General features: G+C 39.9%; 1 protein-coding gene across 2 annotated transcripts in view; it reads left to right on the top strand.

Moving 5' to 3' along the window:
- The first annotated feature begins 481 nt into the window (after nucleotides 1-481).
- The window catches only part of RANGAP1 (Ran GTPase activating protein 1), a 31,412-nt gene continuing 5,905 nt past the window's right edge, over nucleotides 482-25,988 (top strand). Inside the window, exons 1-12 of one of the 2 annotated variants that reach the window (XM_042467091.1) lie at nucleotides 482-694; nucleotides 9,206-9,350; nucleotides 13,641-13,768; nucleotides 15,732-15,791; nucleotides 16,696-16,875; nucleotides 17,329-17,463; nucleotides 18,675-18,833; nucleotides 19,183-19,296; nucleotides 19,891-19,990; nucleotides 21,234-21,318; nucleotides 22,806-22,977; nucleotides 25,487-25,609. In XM_042467091.1, the coding sequence (XP_042323025.1) occupies nucleotides 9,239-9,350; nucleotides 13,641-13,768; nucleotides 15,732-15,791; nucleotides 16,696-16,875; nucleotides 17,329-17,463; nucleotides 18,675-18,833; nucleotides 19,183-19,296; nucleotides 19,891-19,990; nucleotides 21,234-21,318; nucleotides 22,806-22,977; nucleotides 25,487-25,609 (1,368 nt within the window). In that variant the 5' untranslated portion in view covers nucleotides 482-694; nucleotides 9,206-9,238. Of the gene's footprint in view, nucleotides 695-1,318; nucleotides 1,569-9,205; nucleotides 9,351-13,640; nucleotides 13,769-15,731; nucleotides 15,792-16,695; nucleotides 16,876-17,328; nucleotides 17,464-18,674; nucleotides 18,834-19,182; nucleotides 19,297-19,890; nucleotides 19,991-21,233; nucleotides 21,319-22,805; nucleotides 22,978-25,486; nucleotides 25,610-25,988 lie in introns of those variants that run through there. The other variant, XM_042467093.1, reaches the window with a different exon arrangement.

Raw genomic sequence — 25,988 nt, 5'->3', positions numbered from 1 at the left:
TCAAATCCCAGAATCCTTCACTATTGGCCAAGCTGGTTGGGAGCTTCTGGGAGCTGAACTCCAAAACATGTTAGAGAACTAAAGTTTGGGAGCTACAATCTGTCTCTCTCTCTCTCTTTACATAACTGATTCTACATACTAATACGGCTATATATTTGAATTCGGCCCCTTCTCTAATTTTTAGCGTGGTTGTGAGGAACATGTCCTCTACAAGTCCTCTTTCAAAATAATTTGAAAAGGCCTATATTAAAAATAAAATAAAATCTGAGGGTGTGTAAAAAAACTACAACCCCCACAATGCTTTGCGACAATGAGCGCGAGCCACGTCTCGCGAGACGCAATTGTGACCCCTTTGTCCCCGCCCCCCTGAGCGACCATGGCTTGAAGGGAGGGAGAAAGGAAGAGCAAAGGCAGGGAGGGAGGGTTGGAGAGAGGAGGGGGCGGGGAAAAAGAAGCCGCTCTGCGCAGGCGCCAAAGGGAGAGCGAATCAGAACGCAGGAAACAAAACTGCCGGCTTTCAAATCCTCCTCCCTCAACGCCATCATTATCATCAATGCAAGGCAACGGACGAGGCAGGAACAGCGGTGGCGGCGGCGTGACAGTCAGGAATCCGCCGGAATACCGGAAGTAGTGCCTCTCGCGCACGCAGCTGCTTTGGAACGTTGGCGCGGTTTGAATTATTGAAGCGCTGTTGGTGAGTTGGCGGGAAAGAAGGCAGGCTTCGTTTCTGTTCAGGAAGGAGAGAAGGATAGGCGCTTGCTTTTCAGCCCCAAGGCGACACGTGTCTGTACATACACACATATATATATATATATCGTCTCTGTACACGTGTCTTGGACTGTTACAGACCAAGGACTAATAACAGCACAAACCCACAAAAGCTGCACCCACACTGGACAAATAACCCAGTTTGGCAGCGCTTTAAACCCTTTGTGTGGCTCTTTGCTATGGAATTCTGGGAGTTGGAGTTTGAACCCTGGTCTCCAGATAAGTAGTCCAGTGCTCAAACCATTATGCCACACTGTCTCTCCCAACTAAAAGAGGTCCAAATTGCACCTCTGTGAGCCAGTAGAAATATGTGAGGAAAACAAGTCTTTTGAAATAATGTGCTGTGTTTCCTAACCATTTATAGCTTTATAGGAAATTACTGGCACTTTTGTATTCTACTCAGAAATGAACTGGAAGCCAGTGATGACAGAAAGAACTGAAGCTGCATTTTTTAAAACCAACCCCAGACCAAAAACTGGCTGCAGCATTTTACATCATTTGAGGTTTGCAGACATTTGTAGACACACACACACGAGTGCTGTTCAGTATTGAACTGAGATGTGGTGAAGGTATGCTACCTTAAAAGTACCCAGAAATTTTGCCTGAACTGAAGGAAAGAGTATAACTGCACAAGCTGAATCTAAACAAATGCATTATCGACAAAAGTTACTACCGGACTGTTCTGGAGGAAAACTGGACTGAGAGATACTACCATTTGTGAGTATCATTCTCTCAAGCAATGCTCCCCACTTCCAGGACAGGCTTTACACCTTACACTGGACCATCTTACATACTGACCAGTAAGTAGTACATGTGTCCAATCTGATCTCAGCTTGTTATTTCCAAATTTAGAATCTCTACAGCTTCCTTAAAAGAAAATGAAAATGCTGGTGACGGTGATGGTGTGCCTCCAAGTAATTTTTGACTGATGGTGACCCTAGGGCAATCCTATCATAGGGTTGTCTTGGCAAGTTTCATCAGAGGAGGGTTGCCATTGCCATTTTCTGAGGTTGAGAGAAGCTGAGATTCTCTGAGGCTGAGGCTGGCAAGTTTCTTCAGAAGGGTTTTGCCATTGCTATCCTCTGAGGCTGAGACTTGCCCAAGGTCATCCAGTGGGTTTTTATGGTCAAGCAGGAATTTGAACCCTGGTCTCCAGAGTTGTAGTCTATTACTCAAACCACTACACCACATTGGCTCTGTTTCTCCCAAAACTCAGAACATCCTCTCCAAGAGTTTTCAAGTCAGTGTCAAATACTTGGGGGAGAAGGGGCAAGACGAACCCAGTGGAACCCTAAGTCTAGAAGTGGGCCACTGCATCAGTTTGCAGGTGTGTTTTCTGCCCCTAGACTCTCTGGTCTGTCAAAAATGTGAAAAACAAAATCAAACCAGAAGTGGACAGAAGCTCACCTCTGGTTTTGAAGAACCTTTAAAGTTAAACAATATAAGAAGTGTGTGCAACCTATTTAAAAGGTGAATTGTTTCTTCTGAAAACTTTTTTTTTACCAGAAAACAGGTAGTCTGGGGGTCTAGGAAATGAACAGTCTCAAAAACAGCCTTGCATGCAACCGCAAGACCACAGTTTGCATACCTCTGTCATAGACCAATAGCCATGGTTTATTCATTGAAGTCCCAGCACCATCAGTTGAGACTTGCTTTTTGGATAGAGCCAGAGAATCTACAGAGTATTTTGAAAGTTGTTCTGTGACAGTAATAGTTGTACTGCAGAGGTGAGTATCCTTGGATCCTCCAGTTTATTTGGACTTCAACTCCCCAGAAGGCCCAGCCAATTTGATAAGTAGTAAGGGATTATAGAATTCAGTGGCTTCCCTTGAGAAGCAGTATGGTGTAGTGGTTTGAGTTTTGGACTACGACTCTAGAGACCAGGATTCAATTTCCAGCTCAGCCATCAAACCCACTTGGGCAGGTCACATGCTCTCAGCCTCAGGAGAAGGCAGTGGCAAACCTCTGAATAACTCTTGCCAAGAAAACTCAATCATAAATTATTTGAAGAGACAACCTAACACCAAAGTGGTTCCCCACTCCTGTTGTTCTGTCAGTGTTCACTGCCTACATTTTTTACAACACATATCAGTCCAAACAAAATCACTAATATAGTGATATACTGATGTAAATAAGATACTTGTACAGATCATTACCATCTGCTTAACCTGTATTGTAAGCTGCCTTGAGAGGTAGGTTATAAATGTTTTTTTAAAGACAAGCATAAATACTTGAAAGGATTACCAGTGATCTCAGGTGCATCATTCGCCTTAAGCAATGCATCCACCAACGCAAGGTGTATATATGACCTGACAGACGCTGACCTGACAGATGCATGTATTCCTGCCCCCCCATACAGTACTTTGTGATGGCTGAAGGCCAAGTAGGCTGCTGCCTCAGTTACCTTATATAACAAAAGCTACATATCATTACTAGTGAGTCAGGATTTGATCCGCATGCCGTAGGTTGGTCATTTTTTATTCTAAATATGCATGTTAATGATGATGATTAAGAACATAAAATGCAACTTTGCTGTTCAATATCTTCTTATATACAGTGGACAAGTATATGCTTCCAGGAAGCCAGAGACAAAAAGGCAAGAAGGCTGTCTCCTCTTATTGCTCCCCAGCCATCCCAGTAGGATAGTGTATCCAGCCTTGATGGTACCATTGATTTGGGGCATTTTAAGTTGAAAATTGTGGCAAAGCAACACATTAAATCAGAATTCAGGTTGAAAGCAGGTGGTTTAAGATGTTAACATAATATTAATGCCAAAAAGGTATAATTAGGTCTGTAGGGGAATGTGATCCCTCCATTCTAAAAATAGTGTGAAGGTGATCTTTCTTGTACAATGCTGTAGCAAAGGCAATGCTGTAGACATAAAAACGATAAGAAAAGTAGTACAGTCAGCCCTCCTTATCCACGGATTTTTTATCCATGGATTCAAGCATCTAGGGGTTGAAAATCAGAAAAAGCATAAATTACAAATAGCAAACCTTGATTGTCCATTTTATATAAGAGACACCATTTTGTTATGCCATTGGATTGAATGGGATTTTAGTGTCCATGAATTTGTTATCCATGGGAGGGGTGGGGTCCTGGAACAAAACCCCAGCGGATAACAAGGGCCCACTGTATTCCTTACTATTTAAGTGGTGATATTGATATATAGACCATTTTGAAATAGTGTGTGAGATAGCAGAATGTCTTTTGCTGTTGGTTTAGAAAGATTGTTCTTAACCTATCTGAATAATGTGGCTTGGAAGAATATTATTCAAACTGAAAAATAGACTGGTAAGCTTTAATTTATAATATAAGTGAGCACATACTTTAACTGATGGTTCAGGAATTATTCCTTGCTGAAATTTACAGCAGTCTTCATTTGAATTTTGGTAAGTGTGTCCGGATTTTATGTGTTTTGGGCTAAAAACAACAAAAACCTCAATATTCCACAGAGAGCTGGGGTTTGCAATTTACAAAAACCATACAGATTTTCAAAACTTTGTTTCTTGTAGTCATAAGGAAAGGAAACTGGATACTGTAGCATCTTCTTCCACAACCAAGGAAAGTGATATGTAGCTTTGCTCTCCCCAGTTGTTTCTGTGGTCATGATTCTACTTTTTCCTGCCGTCATTCTTTGTGGCAAAGCAGATTTTTATTTATAAATATTGCATTTTGGAAGAATGAGGATTTATTTTGCCATTAGAGGCTGTAATTTGGATATGAATTAAAACTGAATTTGTAAAAAAAAAAAGTCCAGTTTGCTAAAGAGAGGTGGATTTGGCATGTTTGTTTGACCTGACATTTACTAAACAAAAATTCTGAATATCCCAGTGGCCCATGAATGTATGAACTGAAATTTTGATTAGGAAAGATAACCACACTTATGACATTCAAATAAATTCAGAGCTTTATATGGAAATTATTTTTTATTAGAATGGTTGCCTTTAAATTCCTTAACAATGTTTAAATTGTAGAGACTAAAGCACTCACACACATTAATTTTAGCACAATCAAAGAACTATGTATATTAAAAGAAAAAAACAAAGAACTATGTATATTATGGTATGGATGTTATTCATATGATTCCGCAAAGTTTACTCTCTTCTCCTAAGGCTACATCTAATTTCACTGTCACTTTTTGAAGAATTACTTGTGCCACTGTAGAATCATTTGCTTACCATTACATTCTCATTCCTTTGTGTTTACTCATGACATGAAAAATGTGTGTTTTTCTTCAAAACAGAAAATTTTATTTGGAAAAATTAAACACTGAAAATGTTTCCTTTCCCACATTGGTGCTTAGAGGAGCTTGCCACATCGAAAGGTTGAGAACCCCTAATCTTTTGGTTCTGGTTAGACTAATGAATTGCAGATGAAGTTATCCTACTGTTGCTTTGTTGACAGGTTCATATAGTGACATCTCTATTTGAACTTCATGAAAGGATTTAGATGAAATGTGCTACTGTTAGGGATCATAAAGTGGAATGGATTAACTGGTTTGTATCTCATCCTTATATCAAGGAAATGTTTAAGAAGTATTTGTCTGGCCATCATAATCTTAACTCTGGCTGAGAAGTTTTGTTTGCCTTGTCTTTCAAATCTATTGGACAGACATAATGGATGCTACCGAGGGAAAATAATATTGCCCTACTACAGTATGTTTTAAAATCAGTGAACTGATTTTGCTAAATACAGTACACACAAGATGGTAGGTTTCTTTTCCTGCAGACTTGAGCTGACAGTAGACTATTGATCTAGTCTATGGTTCCTAAATATTTTAGATCAAGTTTAGATTCTACCTAGCCATCTGCTATCTTTGATATGAACTTTTCCATCTAGTTCAAACAGCAAAACCTAATCTCTCAATAAGCTAAAGTGGACTTTTGAAGTTGCCCATCAAAGCAGTAGCATCAACAGGAAACAAAGCAAGCTGAGATGTTACTAGGAAATCTGAGAATTTCACAAGCACTTTATTGCTCCAAAATTTAAGATGTTCTTCTTCCATCCTCCTACGGGGATTGTATGAATTGGCCATTGCATTTGGGAGATCTGTCAGCCTGCAGACACTTGTTAGTAGTGAACTTGCAGTCTCCATATATCACTGCATATATTTGACAAGACTGTACTATGACTTGAAAGGCTTTATCAGGCCTTCTGATGTTTCCACTATGGCACGGTTGGCCACATAAAAAGGAGAGCAGGGCCTCTATACCTTTGTTCCATGCAAGAGGGAATTTTAGCAAGCAAATAAGTGACAGTTTATAGTTGTTAATTGCTGTCAAGTCAACTTCAACTTATCAGTGAAATACCTCCAAGTCACCCTATCATCATGTCTTGCAGACTCAGGGCTTCATTGAATCTGTCCACTGTGTAATGTTATCTTCCTCTTTTCTTACTGCTTTCTACCTTGCCAAGCATTATTGTCTTTTCTAGTGAGTAATGTCTTCTCATAATATGGCCAAAATACAACAGTCTCAGTTTAGTCATCTTGGGTCCTGGACAAACGGGCCTATAGGGCACCCTTGTCATATGCTAGGGGTTGGCCGAGGGCGCACCGCCCATATGTGCCTCACCCCTAGCACGTGACGAGGGCGTCAAAATGGAGTGCCCTGTACACATGGGCGCTGCCATTTTGACATGACGGACGATTAGTGTCCACATGTTGCACCCCTTGTGATGTCGCAAGTGTGCCATTGGTGCACTGTGGCATCATAAGGGTGTCGCAGAAAGAACCCGCATTTTGCGGGTTCTTTTTGCCATTCGAGGAAGCCACGTGGTTTGTCCACTGTGGTTTCCTTGAGCGGCAAAACAAGGCGCCAGCAGACTGCCCTTTTTGGGTGGTCTGTACCCCGCCTTGGCTTCTGGAATTAATCCAGACTTGATTTGTTCTAGGTTTTACAGTATTTATTTGTTTCTTTAGCAGTCCATGTTATCCATAGAACTCTTCTCCAGCACTCCATCTCAAATGAGTTGATTTTCTTCCTATCAGCTTTCTTTACTTTCCAGCTTTTGCAAGCAAACATAGAAATGGGAAATACAATGGCATGGACAATCCTAACTTTAGTATTCAAATATGTATTTTTTACACTTCAGGATCTTGTCTAGTTTCTTCATAGTTGCCTTTCCAAGTCCTGGTCTTCTGATTTCTTGACTGCTGTCTCTATTCTGATTAATAACTGAACCAAGGTATGGAAAATTAACTAGTTCAATATCTTAATTGTCTGCAGTCATAATTTTTGTTTGTTTAATGTTCAGCTGTAAACATGCCTTTGCATTTTCTTCCTTGACTTTCTTCAATAATCATTCCAAGTCTTTCTGCTTGTAGCATGGTTTCATCCGCATAGCTTAAATTATTGATGTTCATTCCCTGAGTTTTTATGCCTCCTCCTTCTTGAGTGTAATCCTGCTTTATGTATTATATGTTCAGTATAGACATGAAACAATTATAGTGATAAAATGCAGCCTTGCCAATTCAAAACTGTTCAGTTTCTTTGTATTCTGTCCTAATGATAGCCTCTGATCCTGAGTACAATTACACATCAGGGCAGTCAAATGTTGTGGCACACCCATTTTTTAAAGAGCCAGTAATAGTCTTTCCTGGTCTACACAATAAAAGGTTTTTCAGTTATCTATAAAGCACAGACTATTTTCCTTCTGGAATTTGGAAATTAAATACCCTGAAGAAACCAGATCCTGCCTGATCTTGGAAGCTAAGTAGGGCCAGGAATGGTTAGAATTTGGATGGGAATTGCCCAGGAATACCAGATATTGTAGGGTTTATTCTAGAGGAAGGCAATGGTAAACCACCTCTTGGTATTCTTTGGCTTTGAAAACCCTGTAAATTTTATGAGGTCACCCAAATAGGTAACTTGAAGGCTCAAACACACACAAGCAAGAGCTACTGAAATTCCCTCTTCTATACAGGTTTTAAAATTTCAGGAGCTCTGTCTTTTTTTTTTTTTCCATATGCCATTCTAGCTATGATGTTTGGTACCATACAATCCAGCCTTTCTTTTTCACCAAAGCAGCAGAAGGGAACTGGCAAAACTACCTCAAAATATTCCTTGCCAAAGAAAACCCAAGAAATTAATGGGGTCACCATAAGTCAACAGGTGACCTGAAGGGCACACACACATCAGAAAACTAATTACTTTTATTATTTGGTAATGGCTACTACCCAATTCTTAGTTTCAGCCTTTTTAAATTAAGGTTTGTACTGTTGTGTAGCATAATGTGAAATGTGGGGGAAGAGTCCATTTAAAACAGAATTCCTTGTTCAGTATCTTTGTAGGGTGGTAAATGCCTGCAAAAGAACCTGACTCGAGAATCAGAACATATGGTTGGGGGAATGCTTCCTTCCCATACTACTGAGAATAGATACAAATATGAGCAATTTGGTTACCACTTTAAAAAACAAAAGATTCCCTCCCCCCATCCTTCATTGAATGTTTCATTTTCTGGCTGTATCCCAGGTGTTTAAACACTTAATTGTGGAGGTGATTTGGGTGGCAATCACATATTGGGACCAGAGAAAATTGTACAGTATTTGTCGACTGAATGTGAAGCTGACTTCATAAAATTGTGGATGTGAGCTCCTGGCTTCTGCCTGACAGTGGATTTTTCCTTCCAGCGACAGTAATGTGTTTGACACCCTGCTTTAGTTCTTCCTGTCTTGTGCTACCCGTACTCTGTTGAAACATGCTGACACTGAATGCTAAACCAAGTTGCATTATTTATGTGGAACTTAGCAGAAGGATTGTGATATACACTCCTAAACTATGACCTCTTTTCAATAGCTGTTTTATAATCCACAGCTATTAGAACTGGCATGTGGTGACTTGGGTAATTTTTTGTTCTTTTATTTTCGCCAGCAACATGTGACATGGCCTGCTTGCTTTGACTTGTATGTGTAAATATTGCTGTTTTCACAGGATGCATTCACTGTGATATTAGCTGTTTGGACCCTTTCTGTTCTTTTCTGGTGACATTATATAATGTGAGATAAGAAGACATATTATCATGTTGAATTTTTATTTTTATAAGCAGCTACTATCATGGCTTGACCCAGACTTTGGAAATAGGTTTTTTTGTCTATAAGTCCCAGAATCCATCAGCTAGCATAGTCAGACTGTGCTGGTTGCAATATTCTAGGAGTTGTAGTTACTTTTCCAAATTCTGGTTGGCCCTCTTGATATGCACTCTTGGTTGCTGTGTTTCTTTTTGCTGTGTACAGTACATTAAAACACTAAGAGGGGAGGAGCAGGGTTGAACTCGAACTAAAGAATAATTTACTTATAAAACAGCATGTTCAAAATAATAACAATTTTAGGCTGCCTTTATAGTTGCCACAGAATGGTCAGATTCTACTCTCTAGGAATTAACATTCCCACCCCAAATGGATGGTATGTAATGTTTTCCCTTATTTTCCCCCCAGCATACGTCTCAACTGGTAACAGCACAACCTGAAATGGCATCAGAAGACATAACCAAATTGGCAGAGTCGCTTGCTAAAACACAGGTGGGCGATGGGCAGCTGAGCTTTAAAGGCAAGAGTTTGAAGCTTAACACTGCAGAAGATGGTAAGAAGAAGAATACTGCTGCTAGTGTAACAACTAATATAAGATAATAGATCCTAGAGAGGTCCAGCCCAGAATATGTGGATATATTACAGTAATATTGGACTAGGAGCCAGCCTGCTGAAGTGGTTTGAGCTTTGGACTATAACTCTGTCTTGTGCAGGTCATACTCTCTCAGCCTTAGAAGAAAGCACTGGCAAATCTCCTCGGAAATTTTTTTGTCATGAAAACCCCATTATAAGGTTGTCTTAGATCACCATAAATTGCAAACAACTTGAAGACACACAGCAACAGATTAGACTAATATAGATATTCACTTTGATTAGAAAAAGGATAAGTAAACTGCAGCATCCAAAACACTTTTATATGTTCTATTCATGTTAATTACAACGAAGGAAGGTAGAAAAAGAGTTTTAGATCACATTTAAACATTTCTTCCTGCACAGACAGCCAGTCTTCTCCTAGAACTTAAATTGACTTTAGGTCATGTTTTAAGATTCTGATTTGTTCTGATGAAACAGGAAGTAGTGGGCACTTGTACACTTCCAGAATTTAATTGCTGCAGGCTGTTGGTGGAGGAGATACTGGAATCCATGCTTAGGCAAGCAGCTTATGTCTATCTAGGTTTGCTAAACTGAGATATAACAACTTGGAACAGACCTAATGGAGCATTGTTGAATGTTGATGTCTGAAAGTTTATCTGTAAGCCTTTGTCAATTTTTGTGACTATACTGTATTGATCCAACCCTTTAGTGTATGATAGAGTTTTTGATACCGTCTTCCATGTTGAAAAGCTTGTCTGTCTAGCAAAGTTATCAGCTTTTCACACATTGCCAATACACATTTTGGTTAGGATGTATGAACCAGGGATCCTCAACTTTTTTGTAGTAGTGGACTCATTTAGAATTGTGAAAAAGTCCTAGGTACCATTACAAAATGGTTGTCCTGGAGGAGGGGTTTTGTGTTCTCAGACTGTTTGCTGTGGTTTATATAGTCAGTTATAAAACTTTCCAAAAAAGTAACATGCCTGAAAGCCTGAATGGGTAGGTCAGTGAGCTGTACTGTGAAAATTCTTCAGCTGTAGCTGCTTATAATGTGCCTGGACCCAGAGGCATTCTGAGAAATAAGGAAAATGAAGATGGTGGCTATCTGCAAACCATATGCTCTGCTTTGCAGGTATCCAAACTATTTCATTTAACAAACAAACAAACAAAAAACACAAAGAAAACACACACAAAAATGAGTAGCAGAAGACCTTGGTGAGGTTTGTGGAATGAAAGAACATCAGTGTAAAAAGCTCATATTCTATTCTCTATCCAACATGGATCTCGGTATAGTGTATGATTCATCTGTATTAAGAGAGAGCAAGAAGTTTCTTGGCAGTACAGTTTACCATTTTGGGACAAAACTTGTTTGTTGGCAAGAAGGTGTATGGCAAAATGGTTCCCCAGAAGGTTCCTATCTATAACATAATATAAGGGCAATTATAAAAGAGCAAATACAATATATAATGAGGGTTTAAATGACAAAAATGTAACACATCTGGATAACATAGGTTCCATGCAAGACTGTTTAAGGAAGACATTCCATACATTCCATGAGTGTGCCACATTTCAAAAACTGCCTTCTGATGAAATAATGTGTCGGTGGTTAAAGGGCCATCAGAATCAGAGCTTCAGAAGAAAAGTTTGGTTCATGGCCAGATAATATTGGAGTATATGGTCTTTTGGATGTGAGATCTTTGGCTGAAGCCCCTCTCCAAACAACTGGTGTCTTGCCACTTTCTGTTCTGGATCTCGTCCTCTAATAGATTATACGTATGAACCAGTCAAGCCCTGTTTATCTGTTTTTTCATTGTACTGGGATAGTTATTGCAGCCTGAGAAGTGCCAGATGGTGAACCCTTGAGTCTTCGGTACATCAGTGTAATTGGTTCTAGAATGGAAAAAAGTCTATGCTCTGAAAAATTTCTTCTGTTTTTCTGAACGAGCATATGAATATTTAACAGCTGTCTCTAATTTTAAATGAGTTGAGGAAAGCATCATATAGTGTCTGAAAAAGACTCAAAAATCTTATTTTCTTGGTCTCAAATGCATTGTGAAGGTAATGGATCTCATTGTGGATAATATACCTAAAATTTGAAACCACTATTACAATTCTGTATAATTTGTATCATCCTAATATCAGGATTATTTTACCACAAACTATTTTCATAAGCTTTTCTTGCTAGAATCCAAGGAGAGCAATGCTGAAATGAAGGCAGAGCTGGTTCAGCAAGTATATGGAATGGAAATTTTAAGGGAGGGTTGATACAATTGGAGTGGAGCGGAGAGATGATAGAGATCCTAACCAAGCCATCCATTTTACTTCGTTTCTCATTCAAGAGAGCAAGCCCTTCGTTTAAAAAATGTAAAATTTACAGATTCTCAGGAAACCAAATTATTATGTTGACTTTTGATCCATATTTTGTATTCAGAGCTTTAGGATGGTATTCCATTCCACTTTGAACTTTAGACAATTCTTCTTGGTTTTAATTCCATGACAAAAACTATCCTAGGTACGAAAGGCCCACACAAGAGCCATAGGAGAGATTTGCCAAGAATTGTCAGTATGGAACTTAAGTAAGGAGTATGCAACCTCTGACCCTACAGTAAAACTGCAACTCCTATAACAGTGATGGTGAACCTTTTAGAGGCCAAGTGCCCAAACTGCAACCTAGACCCCACTTATTTACGGCAAAGTGCCGTGTCCCTCTGGCTTTCTAGTAACACACTCTTGCAAACTCTGTGCTGGGGTGATGGCACATGTGCCCACTGAGAGGGTTCTGAGTGCCACCTCTGGCACGCGTGCCATAGGTTCGCCATCACTGTCCTATAATCTCTCACCATTGGCTATTTGGGATTGATGAGAACTGGACTTTGATTATTTCTGCAGAGCTTTCAAGACACTCCTTAGTTATGCCAAACTAATCTGAGATCTCTCTTTCTCCCCCCCCCCCCCTTCTTCTTTCTTTTTATATAAAATTGCCAGCTTGGTAAATGTAGGGAATGCTGTAGATGTATCATATCTTAATTTCAGAAAGACTTTCAACAAGGTCCCCTGTGATATTATTGCAAACAAGCTATTAAAATGTGGTTAGAGAATGCTGCTGTTAGGTGGATTGTAATTGGTTGACGGGCAGAACCCAAAGGGTGTTCAGCAATGGCTCCTCTTTATCCTGAAAAGGAGTGACCAGCAGAGAGCCACAGAGTTCAGTCCTGGGCCCAGTGCTGTTCAACATCTTTATCAATGACTTGGATGATGGAGTAGAGGGTGTGTTTATCAAATTTTCAAATGACACCAAATCGAGAGGGGTAGCCAATACTCCAGAGGAGAGGATCAGGAAATAGAAATGTGCAGATAAAAGATGGAGGACACCTGGCTTGGCAACAGTACATGTGAAAGGGATCTAGGAATCCTAGTAGACCACAAGTTAAACATGAGTCAACAGTGTGATGCGGCAGCTAAACAGTTCAATGAGATTCTAGATGGTATCCATAGATGTATAGTGTCTAGATCGAGGGAAGTAATAGTATCACTCAATTCTCCTTTGGTCATACATCACCTGGAATACTGTGTCCAGTTCTGGGCACCACAATTCAAAAAGGATGTTGACAAGCTGGAGTGTGTCCAAAAGAACACAAGCAAAATGGTTAAGGGTCTAGAACCCATACTTTATGAGAAGCAACTTAGGGAGCTGGGTATGTTTAGCCTGGAGAAGAGAAGGTTAAAAGGTGATATGATAGCCCTGTTTAAGTATTTTAAGGAATTTCCTATTGAGGATGGAGCAAGCTTGTTTTCTGCCTCTCCAGAAAATAGGACCCAAAGCAATGGGTTCAAATTACAGGAAAAGAGATTCCACCTAAGCATCAGGAGGAACTTTCCGACAGTAAGAGCTGTTCAACAGTGGAACACTCTCCCTTGAAGTGTGGTGAAGTCTCTTTTGGAGATCTTTAAACAGAGGCTGGATGGCCATCTGTTAGGGGTACTTTGATTGTGAGTTCCTGCATGGCAGACGGTTGGACTGGGTGGGCCATGTAATCTCTTCCAACTCTGTGCTTCTGTGAACTTCACCAAGCAGTGTCATGTATATGGTAAACTGATTGTGAGTTCGTGCATGGCAGCATGGGGTTGGGCTGGACTGGGTAGCCCTTGATGTCATTTCCAACTCTATGATTCTACATAGTGCAACTGTCACATTTAGCACTTATGTCTTAATTTTAAGAAAGAATAATATTGTTCTTCCCCCATGCAGCTGAGGAAGTGATTAAAGAGATTGAAGAGTTTGATGGCTTAGAAGCATTGCGTCTAGAAGGCAACACTGTGGGGGTGGAAGCAGCAAGGGTCATTGCCAAGGCTTTAGAGAAGAAGTCTCAGCTCAAGGTGAGAATTTCAATAAATGAAGAAAGAGGGAATAAAAAACTGATCGGCTAAGATCCTGCATTGCACTGGAAGATTATAAGATATTCCATGCATAGTTAAGCATCCTGCCCTCTTTCTGTACATTCGGCCTACTTATTTTCTGGCTGGATGCCCATTATTCAGTTGCTGGGCAGGATGTGGTGCGGCTGGGCAGCCAGTTGGCTCCATTCCTGCAGCTGGCATCAGGAAGAAGACATTATCCTTGATTTCTAGGACCTCCAGAAGGTTAAGGATGATTCCTTTTCTTCCTGCAGAATGAAGTTAATTTGCTGCCCCTTGCCCTCTGGCCACCGAATAGGAGTACAGTGCTCCCTCGGGTTACGAAATTAATTCGTTCCGCCGCCGCTTTCGTAACCCGAAAAGCATTCGCAAGCCGAAATGCCATAGGCGCTAATGGGGAAAAGCCGCGATTTCGTGCGAAAAAGCGCCGAAAAGCACCAAAATTTTTTACGTAACCCGAAATAACCTTCGTAACCCGGAACAATTATTTTCAATGGATTTTTTTCGTAACCCGGAAATTTCGTAACGTGGGTATTTCGTATCCCGGGGTACCACTGTATCTAGTCAGACAAAAGAGGTACATGGCTCAAGTTATAGTAGATGGAGGTGATTATTTCATCCAAACACCACAGCCCAAAATATTACATGCACAGGGATAATTTTCAGTTACCGGTTACACCTACTTATGTCCCAAACAGGATACCAAACATTATTTTTCTGTCATTTGTACAAGACGAAGTATAGCTATGAAGATAACTTCTTGTATTTACTGGCTGACTAGCAGATAACCAAGGCTCAAAAACATATGTGGCATTGACAGTTATAAGAAACACCTACAGTTGTCTTAGCTGTATTGAATTGTGTGAGGCCTATAGTAGCTTCCACAATTGAATCTGTAAAATACAGTTCACTAAGAAATTGGTTTTAATAAGCACTGCCTAATTGACCAGATGGGAACTTGAAAGTTGCCATGTTTCTATGCAGGATTCTCTTATATTGCTTTACATATTGTATGGCCAAACATCCCTACATATTTGGAGAAATTTGAAAAAAACGGGTCGAAATGGTAGTGTAAATACTAATTCAAATCATTCTTCAATAAAAGATTATTTTTCCAATGAACAAAAAAAATGTTGGGATGAATGTACAGTACACACTCCACTTTCTCTTACTGTGGGGGTGATTCTGGAGCCATTTCCCTCCCCCCTCTCTCCCCCTACTTAAACAGGACAAAAGTAATTATTTCTAGGGGAAGGTTGATTATTGTATTTGTGGACTGTGTATTGAAGTTACTAATTTTTGTCTAACTTAAGCAGGGGAGTAGTGCTGGTGCAACCTCTGAGATCTAAGTTTTTTGTTTTGTTTTGTTTTTGTTTGGTGGGAGGGAGGGATGGAGAAGTAAGCTTTTTAAATATAAATGTGAAAGATTGTTCAAGCTTGAAGTTCAAGCACAGGACACTTTTGAATAGAATATTTCATTGGTAATATACTTTTCTTAATTCTTATGTATTATTGCTATGTATTGCTATGTACCTGTTATGTTGCACAGCAACATAAGTAGCAAATTCTCCAGACAGTCTGTGGTACTGCATATTTTTCACCACATTTTTGTATTCTTCTATACTGAGGATAAAAAGTTTTCTGTGAGTTTTTCGGGCAATGTGGCTATGTTCTAGAAGAGTTTATTCCTGACGTCTTGCCAGCATCTGTGGCTGACATATTTCTCTGAAGATGCCAGCCACAGATGTTGGCAAAATGTCAGGAATAAACTCTTCTAGAATATGACCACATAGCTGGAAAAACCCACAAAAAACTATGGATGCCGACCATGAAAGCCTTCGATTTCACATGAGTATAGTTTGTAATAAAACCACTATGATGTTTGAGCATATAATGTATATATAATATGGATGTCTTATTCTAGAAGTGCTATTGGAGTGATATGTTCACTGGGAGATTGAGATCTGAGATTCCTCCTGCTTTGGTAAGTGCAGCTCATGGCTCTTAATTTGATCATAATATCTTACTTCAGGTTCTTAGTGTGGGACTGTTCTGAGTTTAAAGCACAGGAAAAACTTAATCACCAGCAGTTTATTGTTTCTTTTACAGAGATTTTATGACAATAGAGGAACTGTAATCCTATTGGTAGTGCCAACTAGAGTAGGCCATTGAAGCAACTGGCAAAAAAGAAAGGGAAACCCAAAAACCTACAGTAGCAAGGGCAGGCATCAACGGAGTTACTTTGCTGCTCTTTACCTCATTCTCCTTTGCATACACTCACTCTCTGATCAGAGGTTATTGCAGATTGATCACTAAGTTTGCCCCTACACATTTCCACACTACTTCTATAGCATAAAGGCCAGAAGGAAACGGCAGGAAGGGATAGATGGGTGTCACTTGTCCATCCTTTCTCCTTGCCTAGCACTCATGGGTAACCCACAGAACTTGAGAAAGAGCACCTGCCCATCTAATTGTGTTGCCTCCATTTTGTGAGTGAATAGGAACCCCTGAGGTCAAGTGGAAGGTTATAAGTAGACAAGGAGCAGAGCAGATATCCCTGATGCCATAGTGGTGCCCCTGTCAAGGACCTACTCCAGTCACAGTCTTTCTACTGAAGGCAGTCTGTCCAAGTACAAAAGGAATTAAGCCCATGTAAAGATGCCTAAGTATATGGCCTTGATATTTTCCTTCTTAGTAGACTATTGTACATGTCAAGACTGCATCTTTTAATCCTGGAGGTATTTTCTGTAATATAATACAATATTTTATACTACATAGTTTCCACATGTGAAGAATAAACATTTACTTAAAGTGTCATATCCTGGAGCCCCAAATACTCCTTAGTATGAGAAGAGACTTAGTCAATTAACCCTTGGGTCATTTTGCAGATATCTCTTGGAGATGCCCTAATTAGTGCTGGCTGCCAGCTTACAGAACTGGACCTGAGTGACAATGCCTTTGGACCTGATGGTGTGCGTGGATTTGAGGCACTACTGAACAGTCCAACCTGTTTCACATTGCAAGAACTTAAACTAAACAACTGTGGCATGGGCATTGGCGGTGGCAAGGTAACATATTTCCTGCATCTGTACAAAGATCAGTAGTAGTTTCCCTTGTTTTCATTCCACTGCCATTGTTGTAGGTTGTTGCCTTGATAAAGCCTCCACAAGATGATAGAAATAGGCTGTGCAATGGGAAGTGGAATTATCTTGTGGCAGGTACTCAAGGTCAAAAATTGACTCAATTCTTTTGCCTACCATAGAACATTTTGGGAGGAAGCAAAAGACTTAACCCTTGGGGTGGGTAAGGAGCCTTATCTCACATGGAAAGAAATATGTACTGGAGACATATAACACAATCATTGCATTTTACTGACCTAAATTACCTTTCTGTTAACAATTGACAGTTGTTTTTAGTGATATGTAATGTTTTTGTGTGACTTAGAGGAAGGGAAATCCCTCTGACCAAAATGATATTCTAACAGCGTAAACAGTTTAATACTTTATGATGTTTTTTTAAAGATCTTGGCAGGAGCTCTGACAGAATGTCACAGAAAATCAAGTGCTCAAGGCAAGCCTTTGGCTTTGAAGATATTTGTAGCTGGCAGAAACCGCCTGGAAAATGATGGTGCAACTGCTCTTGCTGAGGCATTCAGGGTAAGTATGAAGAGTAGGGGCTTGACACAAAATTATTTAACCTGATGCTTGTTGTATGTAAATGGAAGATTTTGCCATTCTAAGACAGTCCTAAAGAACATATATATTCTTTGGAATCCAACATAGTTTAATGTCATTTTTTAAAAAGTTCCTACTATTCTTTCAGGTGCTGTCCTAGGTATAGCTGTTGACAGTACTGATTTACCAGTGGTCAGTTCCCTGGAGCAATAGCCAATTCCTCTTGTTCTTCTGTCCTACTATAATAAATAAAACTATATTCAGAAAACATACCCAGGCATAGCTGTATGGCCCTATAGCAAAGTACAATAAGATCCAAAATCCACAAAACAGTAATACCTTTCTTGGGCTAACAAAATTGCACAAAATACATGTTGCAATGTTTTGAAATTCCACTGGTTGTTTCTTCATCAGGAAAAAGTGTTAAAAATCATACTGGAGGAGAAAAAAAATTATGACAGTGTTAGTCACAAGCCTGCATTTTGTCAAGATGCAGCTGTTTTCAGTTCAGGTGGTATTCAGGCAGACAGGCCTCTCCTCCTTCTGGCCATTGGGGTACTCCAGAAAATGGAGTACTTCCATTAGCAAGACAAAAAGAGATCCTCCTGTTGAGATCCAAGTTGTCTCTATCTTCTACCATTTGAGATTTCTACTTCCAACAAAGATAAAACATTTCCCCCCCTCAAAAAAAATTGACTACAGTTGGCATGTTTTACCAAAACAGCACCTGAAAAATGTTTCCTAATGCAAAAACATGGAAGGCTTCTTTAAAAATTCAGTGCTCTCTGCCTAACAAAGGAGCTTATAGCTTCACAAAGGAAGGAGGCAACTTGGATCTCAAGAGCAACAACTTTTTGTCTTGCTAAAAAAAATTAAAAAATCTGGTGTGTTTTTCATTTACTAAAGGCATCATAACACTTACAAATAATCTGGTTTCTAGTCTCTAATGTAGCCATGAGGTTTAGAAGTTTGGCTTGGTGTGATGTCTGTAAACTATAACCAAAATTCCAGAATTCTGGAATAAGGGATGCATATTGGTTATTTGGACATTTGGAAAAGCTTCTCTTGAAGGATATCCAGGAACAACTGCAGTTAATGAGGAGGAAAATGTCTCAGAGCACTGTTCTCCAAGAGGTAGGCCGTAAACATAATCTCTTTTGTATAATTGGCTTCCATGCTGTTTTGCTGCTCAGGTTATTGGGACTTTGGAAGAAGTTCATATGCCACAGAATGGAATCAACCATCCAGGAATTAGAGCCTTAGCTCAGGCCTTTGCTGTCAATCCCCTGCTAAGAGTGATCAATCTGAACGATAACACTTTTACAGAGAAGGGTGCTGTGGCCATGGCAGAGGTGAGTTCCTTTCAGTTGTAACTTTGTTGTTGTTCACCTTCAAGTCATTTTTGACATGGCAACCCTAATGTGACCCTATCACAGAGTTTTCTGGGACTGAGTGTGTGTGACTCACTCAAGGCCACCCAGTGGGTTTCCATGGCTGTGAGGAGAAGTCTCCAGCATCGTAGACCAACACTTAAACCACTACACCACTCTGGCTCTCTTCAGTTGTAACTGCTTGCTTAAAAATATTAATAGCCATTTGGGTTACAAAATCCTGGCAAGATGTAGGCAAAGTATCATTTTTTTCAGGATTTAGTCTTACGTTGTCTGAATTTTTGATATCCTGTGTTTTTGTTCTTCTCAGACACTGAAGAAACTCCGCCAAGTGGAAGTGATCAACTTTGGTGACTGCCTGGTGCGATCAAAAGGTGCTGTTGCTATAGCTGAAGCTGTGAGAGAAGGACTTCATAAGCTAAAGGTATTGGTTAGATCTTAATCTTGTTGTAAATTGTTGTCAGACAGCTAAAAATACCATTAATGGACAACATTAAAATCAGCTTTCAGTTATTTGAAAGGACCCAGTTGTGTCTGATGTATGGCAAGGGGTTTTAAAGTGGTGAAATAAAGAGTGATATAGGTCATTGGCTGAGCACTGCTCTTGCTGGATGGCTGCTGGGCCAAGCTGTAGCTAACTTTTGCCCCTGAGTCAACTGGCTGAGCTCATTGGTCTCTTGTGGGAAGGAGCCTAAGGAGAGACTGGAGGGAGAATCTCTCCCTAATAGTCTGTGTCTGGAGTATATACAGAGATCTTGAACCTCTTAAGAATTGGACAACATGCAAATATTGTAAATAAATACATATCTTCCAAGGTTTGCAAGAAAAGGAAAAAGCATTTGTTGCAGTCTGTTCCACCATACTGATTGTCATGTAAAATGAGTACCCAGATTGTTGGGGGCAATTAGCTTACAGTTGTAAACAGCTTAGACACTGTTAGTTTAGTATGAAGCAGTATATAAATGAAGCGGTTTGTTTTGTTTGAGTATTCCTGTAAAACCATTCTTTTGTCTTTCAGGAACTCAATTTGTCCTTCTGTGAAATCAAGAGAGATGCAGCTCTGGTTATTGCTGAGGCTATTGAAGACAGATCAGAGCTGGAGAAGTTAGATCTCAATGGTATGGAAAAACATCTGTGTCAATAGTGTGCTCTAGTGTTATCTAGAAACCTGCTGCTAAACAGTTGACTGGCTATTTCAGATTGGCATATACAATTGCCCTAGTTCCTTTTTCAAGCTCTCCCTTTCACCCAAACTTCCCTCAGATTTTGAATTCATTACCTACTTTATATAGTCTTGCTTCTGAGGTTCCTGTTCTTTAGTTTTCCTAATTCCTGTGATTTTCCAAGCCTCAAATAATTATGCAAAGCTATTGTTGTTTGCACGTCTCAATCCTAGGCAGTTTGACATGATACTTTTTCAGGGAATTGATGAGATAACTGTGTCTCATCAATTCTCTGAAAAAGTATCATGTCAGCTTTATTTTCTGAGGCAATTGTGTTTATGAATGCGTATCATACACAAAGCTGCACCAGAAAAAAGCCTTATGCACCCTGGAAGAAGTAATGGGTTGCGCAACTGCAGTGGGCACAAGCCCCATTACTTCCAATGGGGCTCGAGCTTATGCGCTTTATCTTTTACACGGGGGGGGGGGGGGGTCCAGAACAGATCCTCCCTGTAAAGAAAGGGCACACTGTATTTCGTACATCACAATAACTTAACTGATCAATGAAATTTCAGCACATGCACTTATATCATGGATTTTTTTTTAATGTCCTATGTCATTAACCTAGCAAACAAGCTGCATTTTAGTTTCCTTCAGAGAGCAAGTCCTGTACCTGGGCATCCATTTTTGTTTATTCATATAAGCATTATGGGCGGGGTACATACCGCCACTTTGCGGCGCTCTGCCGCCGCCGCCGGTAGGTCCGCGGGGGAGCCGGTGCCTCCACACGGCGCGACTCCCGCACGGACCGAAAAAGAAGCTCCAAAATGGAGCGTCTTTTTCCGTCGCGTTTGTGACGTAGCGAGGCGCCAGGGGCGCACTCGCTACGTCACAAAGGACGCGTCGCGTACGGATGCTCAGCGTCCGATACGCAAAGATGGCACCGGCCATGTAGAAGGGCCGGCGCCATCTTGTACGGACAGAGTCCGTACTAGGCCCAGGGGCGTCTATAAGAGACGCCCCTTTTTTAAAATGGGACGTCCTCCGGACGTCCCAAATGACAGTGTAGAAAGCCTCATTGTGAAACAATGGCAGGTTTGCCCAGTTGGAATGACAGGTAGTTTTCAGCAGTTCCATTATACTGTCAAATTACCTTTGAACAACTCTAGAGCTCTGTATGCTTCTATCGTTTTTATAGGCAATTGTTTTGGAGGGGAAGGTTGTGAACAACTTCATGAGATCCTTGAAGGTTTCAACATGGCAGAGGTGCTTGCATCCCTGAGGTAAGAGAGAAGAAGAAGCTATTGTACTCATGATCTGCTTGTGGATTTCCAGTAGGCATCTGGTAGGCAGCAGACCTCTTCTTATGTCTTTTTGTATAGTTCTTAGATTTTTTAGTGAAACTGAGTATAGGTAGTGATATTTGTAAAAAGGCTGCTTGTCTGGCAATACTAGTGATTTTATTGTTTTTAATAACCATGATTGCAAGGAGAATCTGGCTGAGCTGGGGTGGCTTTAAACTGTCCAAATCTTTGGCATCAACTTCTTATTCTTAAAAATCTGAATTGTATATACTCTTTCTGTTAATGATTTGTTATGGTTGTCATTTGTAGTTGGTGGCCAGTAACCAATTGCTGATGTAGCAAAAAATTCTGCTTTTTTATTTTTTTGTCTAAATAATATGTGCATGTAAAGATTTATTTTAAGGCCAGTCACACTGCCTGGAAACTTCTGGGAGTGTGTATTCTTAAAAACATGGTGCATCCTGGCCTTTTCATGTGAAAAAGTAGCAGTTTTACTACTGTAGCAAGTTCAGAAATGGGGAGCAGATAGGGGGCACAAAAATTAGTGGGAAGGAGATGCTGATCCACCACAAATATAGTTAAATTAGTGCAAGTCAGAAAAGCTTAACAGGTTTTGTCACTTTATACATCTTGCCTAAAAATGACACTCTGTGTGCAGCAGCCTTGCTGTAAACTCTCTTTAAAATGGCTCCCTCAAACAAGCACTTGCCACTTTGGCTATACTAGTGCCTCCAACCTGGCATCTCTTAATTTGTCAGTATGGACAGGCATGTTAGCACATATACCTCAAGCTCCTTGATTTTTTTCTCTGGACTTCTTACCTGTATTCTCTGTCTTTGACACACCTACTCTTTGACTTCTCTGCCCTTGTATCCTCAGTCCTCAATACATTGTGCTTGTCACCCAAATTGACCTGACAGCTGTAATAGGAATCAGCCCAGGCTGTTCTGGCTGTGTTCTCTTCTTACCAGAAAACTCTTGAGACCACACAAGTATTTACACTAGCCCTTGACCTCACAGTATTCCTGGGCAACATCAGGAATAGATGCCAAGAGTTGAATTCTACCCCAGAATTCTGTTCAGTAACTAGATTTCAGTTTAGTGGCAAACCTTTCTATTTTGTCTTTGAGTAATTTTAAAGACCAAAGCTCTTTGGAATAATTAACATTTTGGCAAACCAGATAGCTTCTGTTACTGGACTAGTTTTGTGTCATTTCTTAATAATGTTGTGTCTCCAGGTAGCTTTTACATTATGCAAGATTACTCTGGATCAATCTTGGCTTCTTTACCTTTCATTACGAATCTGTTTGAATAAATACTAACTTTTAACTTGTTTCTACAGTTAACAAATTTAAGTTTATATGTTAATCTTTGTTGTATATTACAAACCAGGGAACTACAAAATGTACATGCAGTATGTAGAAGGAGCCCTATTTATAACATTTTACACAAATTTCTTCACATAGTGATGATGATGGAGAAGATGAGGATGACGATGAGGAAGAGGAGGAGGAGGATGACGATGAAGAGGAGGAGGCAGGGGAGGAAGAGGAAGAAGAGGAAGAGCAACCTCAGGTTCAGGAGAGGGGCCAGGGAGAACAAGAATCACTAACACCTCAAAAAATCATAGTGGCACATGTAAGTACATTGCTTTTAGATGAAGAGAACAAACTGTTGTAAATCGGTACATTGCTGTGTGACAGGAAAGTGCTAAAAAAAATTTCATGCCAATTTTCCATGTAAATACAGTGGGACCTGGGTATCTGTGGGGGATCCGTTCCAAGACACACACACACACACACATTTTCAGATACCAAAATCCATGGATGCTCAAGTCCTGTTGTCCCCAATGTTGGTGTATGCATGCACGTGGCTGCACTGCCATTAGGGACAGTGGAACAAGGGCTTATCTAAATTCTCATTGTCCCTAATGGCAGAGTGGCCGTGTGCCACTGGGGGCAGTGGGGGCTGTCCCTAATGGAGGCGCGGCCATGCTCATACGCCACCATTGGGGACCATGCAGGCTTGCCACCCGTAGATGCTGAAATCCACGGATAACAAGTCCGCAGATAATGAGGCCCCACTGTATTTCCATTTCCAAAAATGGATAAATGGATCAGATTAATTAATGAATACAGTACTAGTACAGTATTAATTAATGAATTACAGTATTAATTAATGAATATTGTACAGTACTAAGTGGTGGCTTAGTGGTTAAAATGACAGTTGTGATGATCTGAAGATCAGAAGGTTGTCAGTTCGAAACCCAAGTGTTGTATGATGGGGTGAGTTTCTGTCACTATAGTCCCAACTTCTGCCAATCTAGCAGTTTGAAAGCATGCAAATGCAAGTAGATAGATAGGTATCTATCTATCTCAGTGGGAAGATAACAGTGTTTGATGCAGTCATGCTGGCCACATGACCATCAGAGCAATCCTTGGACAACGCTGGCTCTTCGGCCTAGAAATAGAGATGAGCACCGCTTCGGCTACGATTCGGCTATGACTAGACATTCGTGTCAAGGGACTACTTTTATCTTTTTACTAGCCAAATGTCATTGTTTCAGAGTTACTAACTTTCTTAGGTGACTATGTAGCATATATGCATATGTAAATTTTTTTGTAGCTGACCAGTTTGTAATACAGTCAGCTCTTCATATACACGGATTCAAGCATCCATGGTTTAAAAATGTTTAAAAAAAAAGTATAAATTTCAAACATCAAACCTTGATTTTCCATTTTTTATAGGGAACACCATTTTGCTATGTCATTATATTTAATGGGACTTGAGCATACATGGATTTTGTTATACACGGGGGATCTTGGAACCAAAGCCCAGGGTATAACAGGGGTCCACTGTATATAGCAAAGATTAATAGAAAGCTGTTTTGGGTCCCAATTTTGGAAGAAAAGCAAGATTCCAATTAATATAATAGTAATACAACAACAACAACAACAATAATATAATTGATACAATTGCAAAGCTGTTTGACCATGCTAAAATGAGCCTGTTGTTTCTTTCATTGTTGATTTCTTTAGAATTTAAGCAATGTAAAGGAATATAGGTTGTACTATCTTGAAAAAGTCAAAATTTATTCCATAAAGAATAATTTCCAAGCATTAACGTGTTTGAATATAACATTTTAAAACAACATAAAGTGCAGTTTATATAAGGTTCTTTTCTGATCAGATATTTAAATTTAAATACTTTTTAACTTTTCAGAGTTCATACAGTATTTAATATAGCAAGCTTTTAAATTTAAATATGTCAGACATGTTAAATCAGATCACTTTTGCTTTAGAAAACTGAAGTTTTTCTAGAGAAACTGTTATCATGGTTGATGAGTTTTTGTGGACTGGCAAGCCAGGACCAGGCATCATGCTGGTGAATGATGCCCGCTTGTATTCATTGCAAGCAGAAACAGCTGAATAAACATGTTTCTCTGATTTGCTTACCACAATTTCCCCATCTGTCTTGTTGCTCCCCTGCCAAGCCAAATAAATAACCTATGTTTTGTTCTATGATTATTTCTCTGGCATTGTGGGAAGAGACAAACTAGATTGCTGCATTCAGAAGTAACAGTAAACTGTGAATGAAAAATCTTTCATTTGTTCATCTGCTCCTGCTTGCAGTGGGAGCAACTAGGCAGCATGTAGTAGTGTTCTCCCTTGTTCTGGCTTGCCATTCTGTGCTAATGTGATTGCTGTGCAATTTTATGCTCCTTTCTTGGACTAAATTGAGCTGTAAATTTATCATCTAAAAGCTCCTGTTGATGTTTATCCCATGATGCTTAGCCCTGAATTCTGTTGGTTAAGCCCATCTAGAGAAGACCCACTGAATTAATTTTTGAATAGTGAGTCAGCACATATGTAAATCAATGCATCGATTCAATGAGTCTACTGTAGTTGGGAATAAGAATGCCATACAGGCTTTAGTTTCACTACTGGTGAGAAATTTCCTTGCATATATTGGGTTAGATTTAGTGATACTCATTGAAATGAGATTTAAGTTGGCTATGATTTAAGTCTAGATCCATCCTATAGGCTGTTGCTGCCCCTGCTGTTCTGGACCAGCTTTTTTTTTTTACTTTTTCCTCTTTAACTGCTTTCGGTGAGAAGCGCTGATCTTCAGAGCTTTCTGTTCCCAGGGTACTCCTCCAGTGTCTTCCCCTCCTCTTCCTCCTGTGGATGTTGGCACTTTTTTAGCTTTTCCATCTCCAGAAAAACTGTTGCGACTGGGCCCCAAGTGCTCAACACTGATAGCCCAGCAGGTAAGCCATTTTCCCTCCATGTAAGTAAATGTTCTCTCTGCCCAGGCTCATTGTTAGCACTTTTTTTGCCCAAATGTTCCATCCTTTCATTGCTATGCAGAAGAATGCTTTGCATGTAAATAGAAAAGGAGAACATTAATCTCTGGATGCTGTAGAGGAGCAATGCACAATGTATGCATTGCAAAACTATCTAATTCCACCTGAGCAAATTCATGGAGGTGAGTATTGAGCCAATCTAGAAGCAAAGGCTTCAGTAAGAGTTTTGTAGTGCCTAGCTTCCCACAGTTGCATTTTGCCAGTCCATGAATTTCTTTCCTGGACTCAGAAGACCAATTGCTTGCTTTAATTTGTTCAAAGGATATAGTTAGAGATACTTGAA

Source organism: Sceloporus undulatus, chromosome 5, assembly GCF_019175285.1.
Source record: "Sceloporus undulatus isolate JIND9_A2432 ecotype Alabama chromosome 5, SceUnd_v1.1, whole genome shotgun sequence".
NCBI classification, from domain to species: domain Eukaryota; kingdom Metazoa; phylum Chordata; class Lepidosauria; order Squamata; family Phrynosomatidae; genus Sceloporus; species Sceloporus undulatus.
This window is presented reverse-complemented; position numbering and strand designations above follow the sequence as displayed.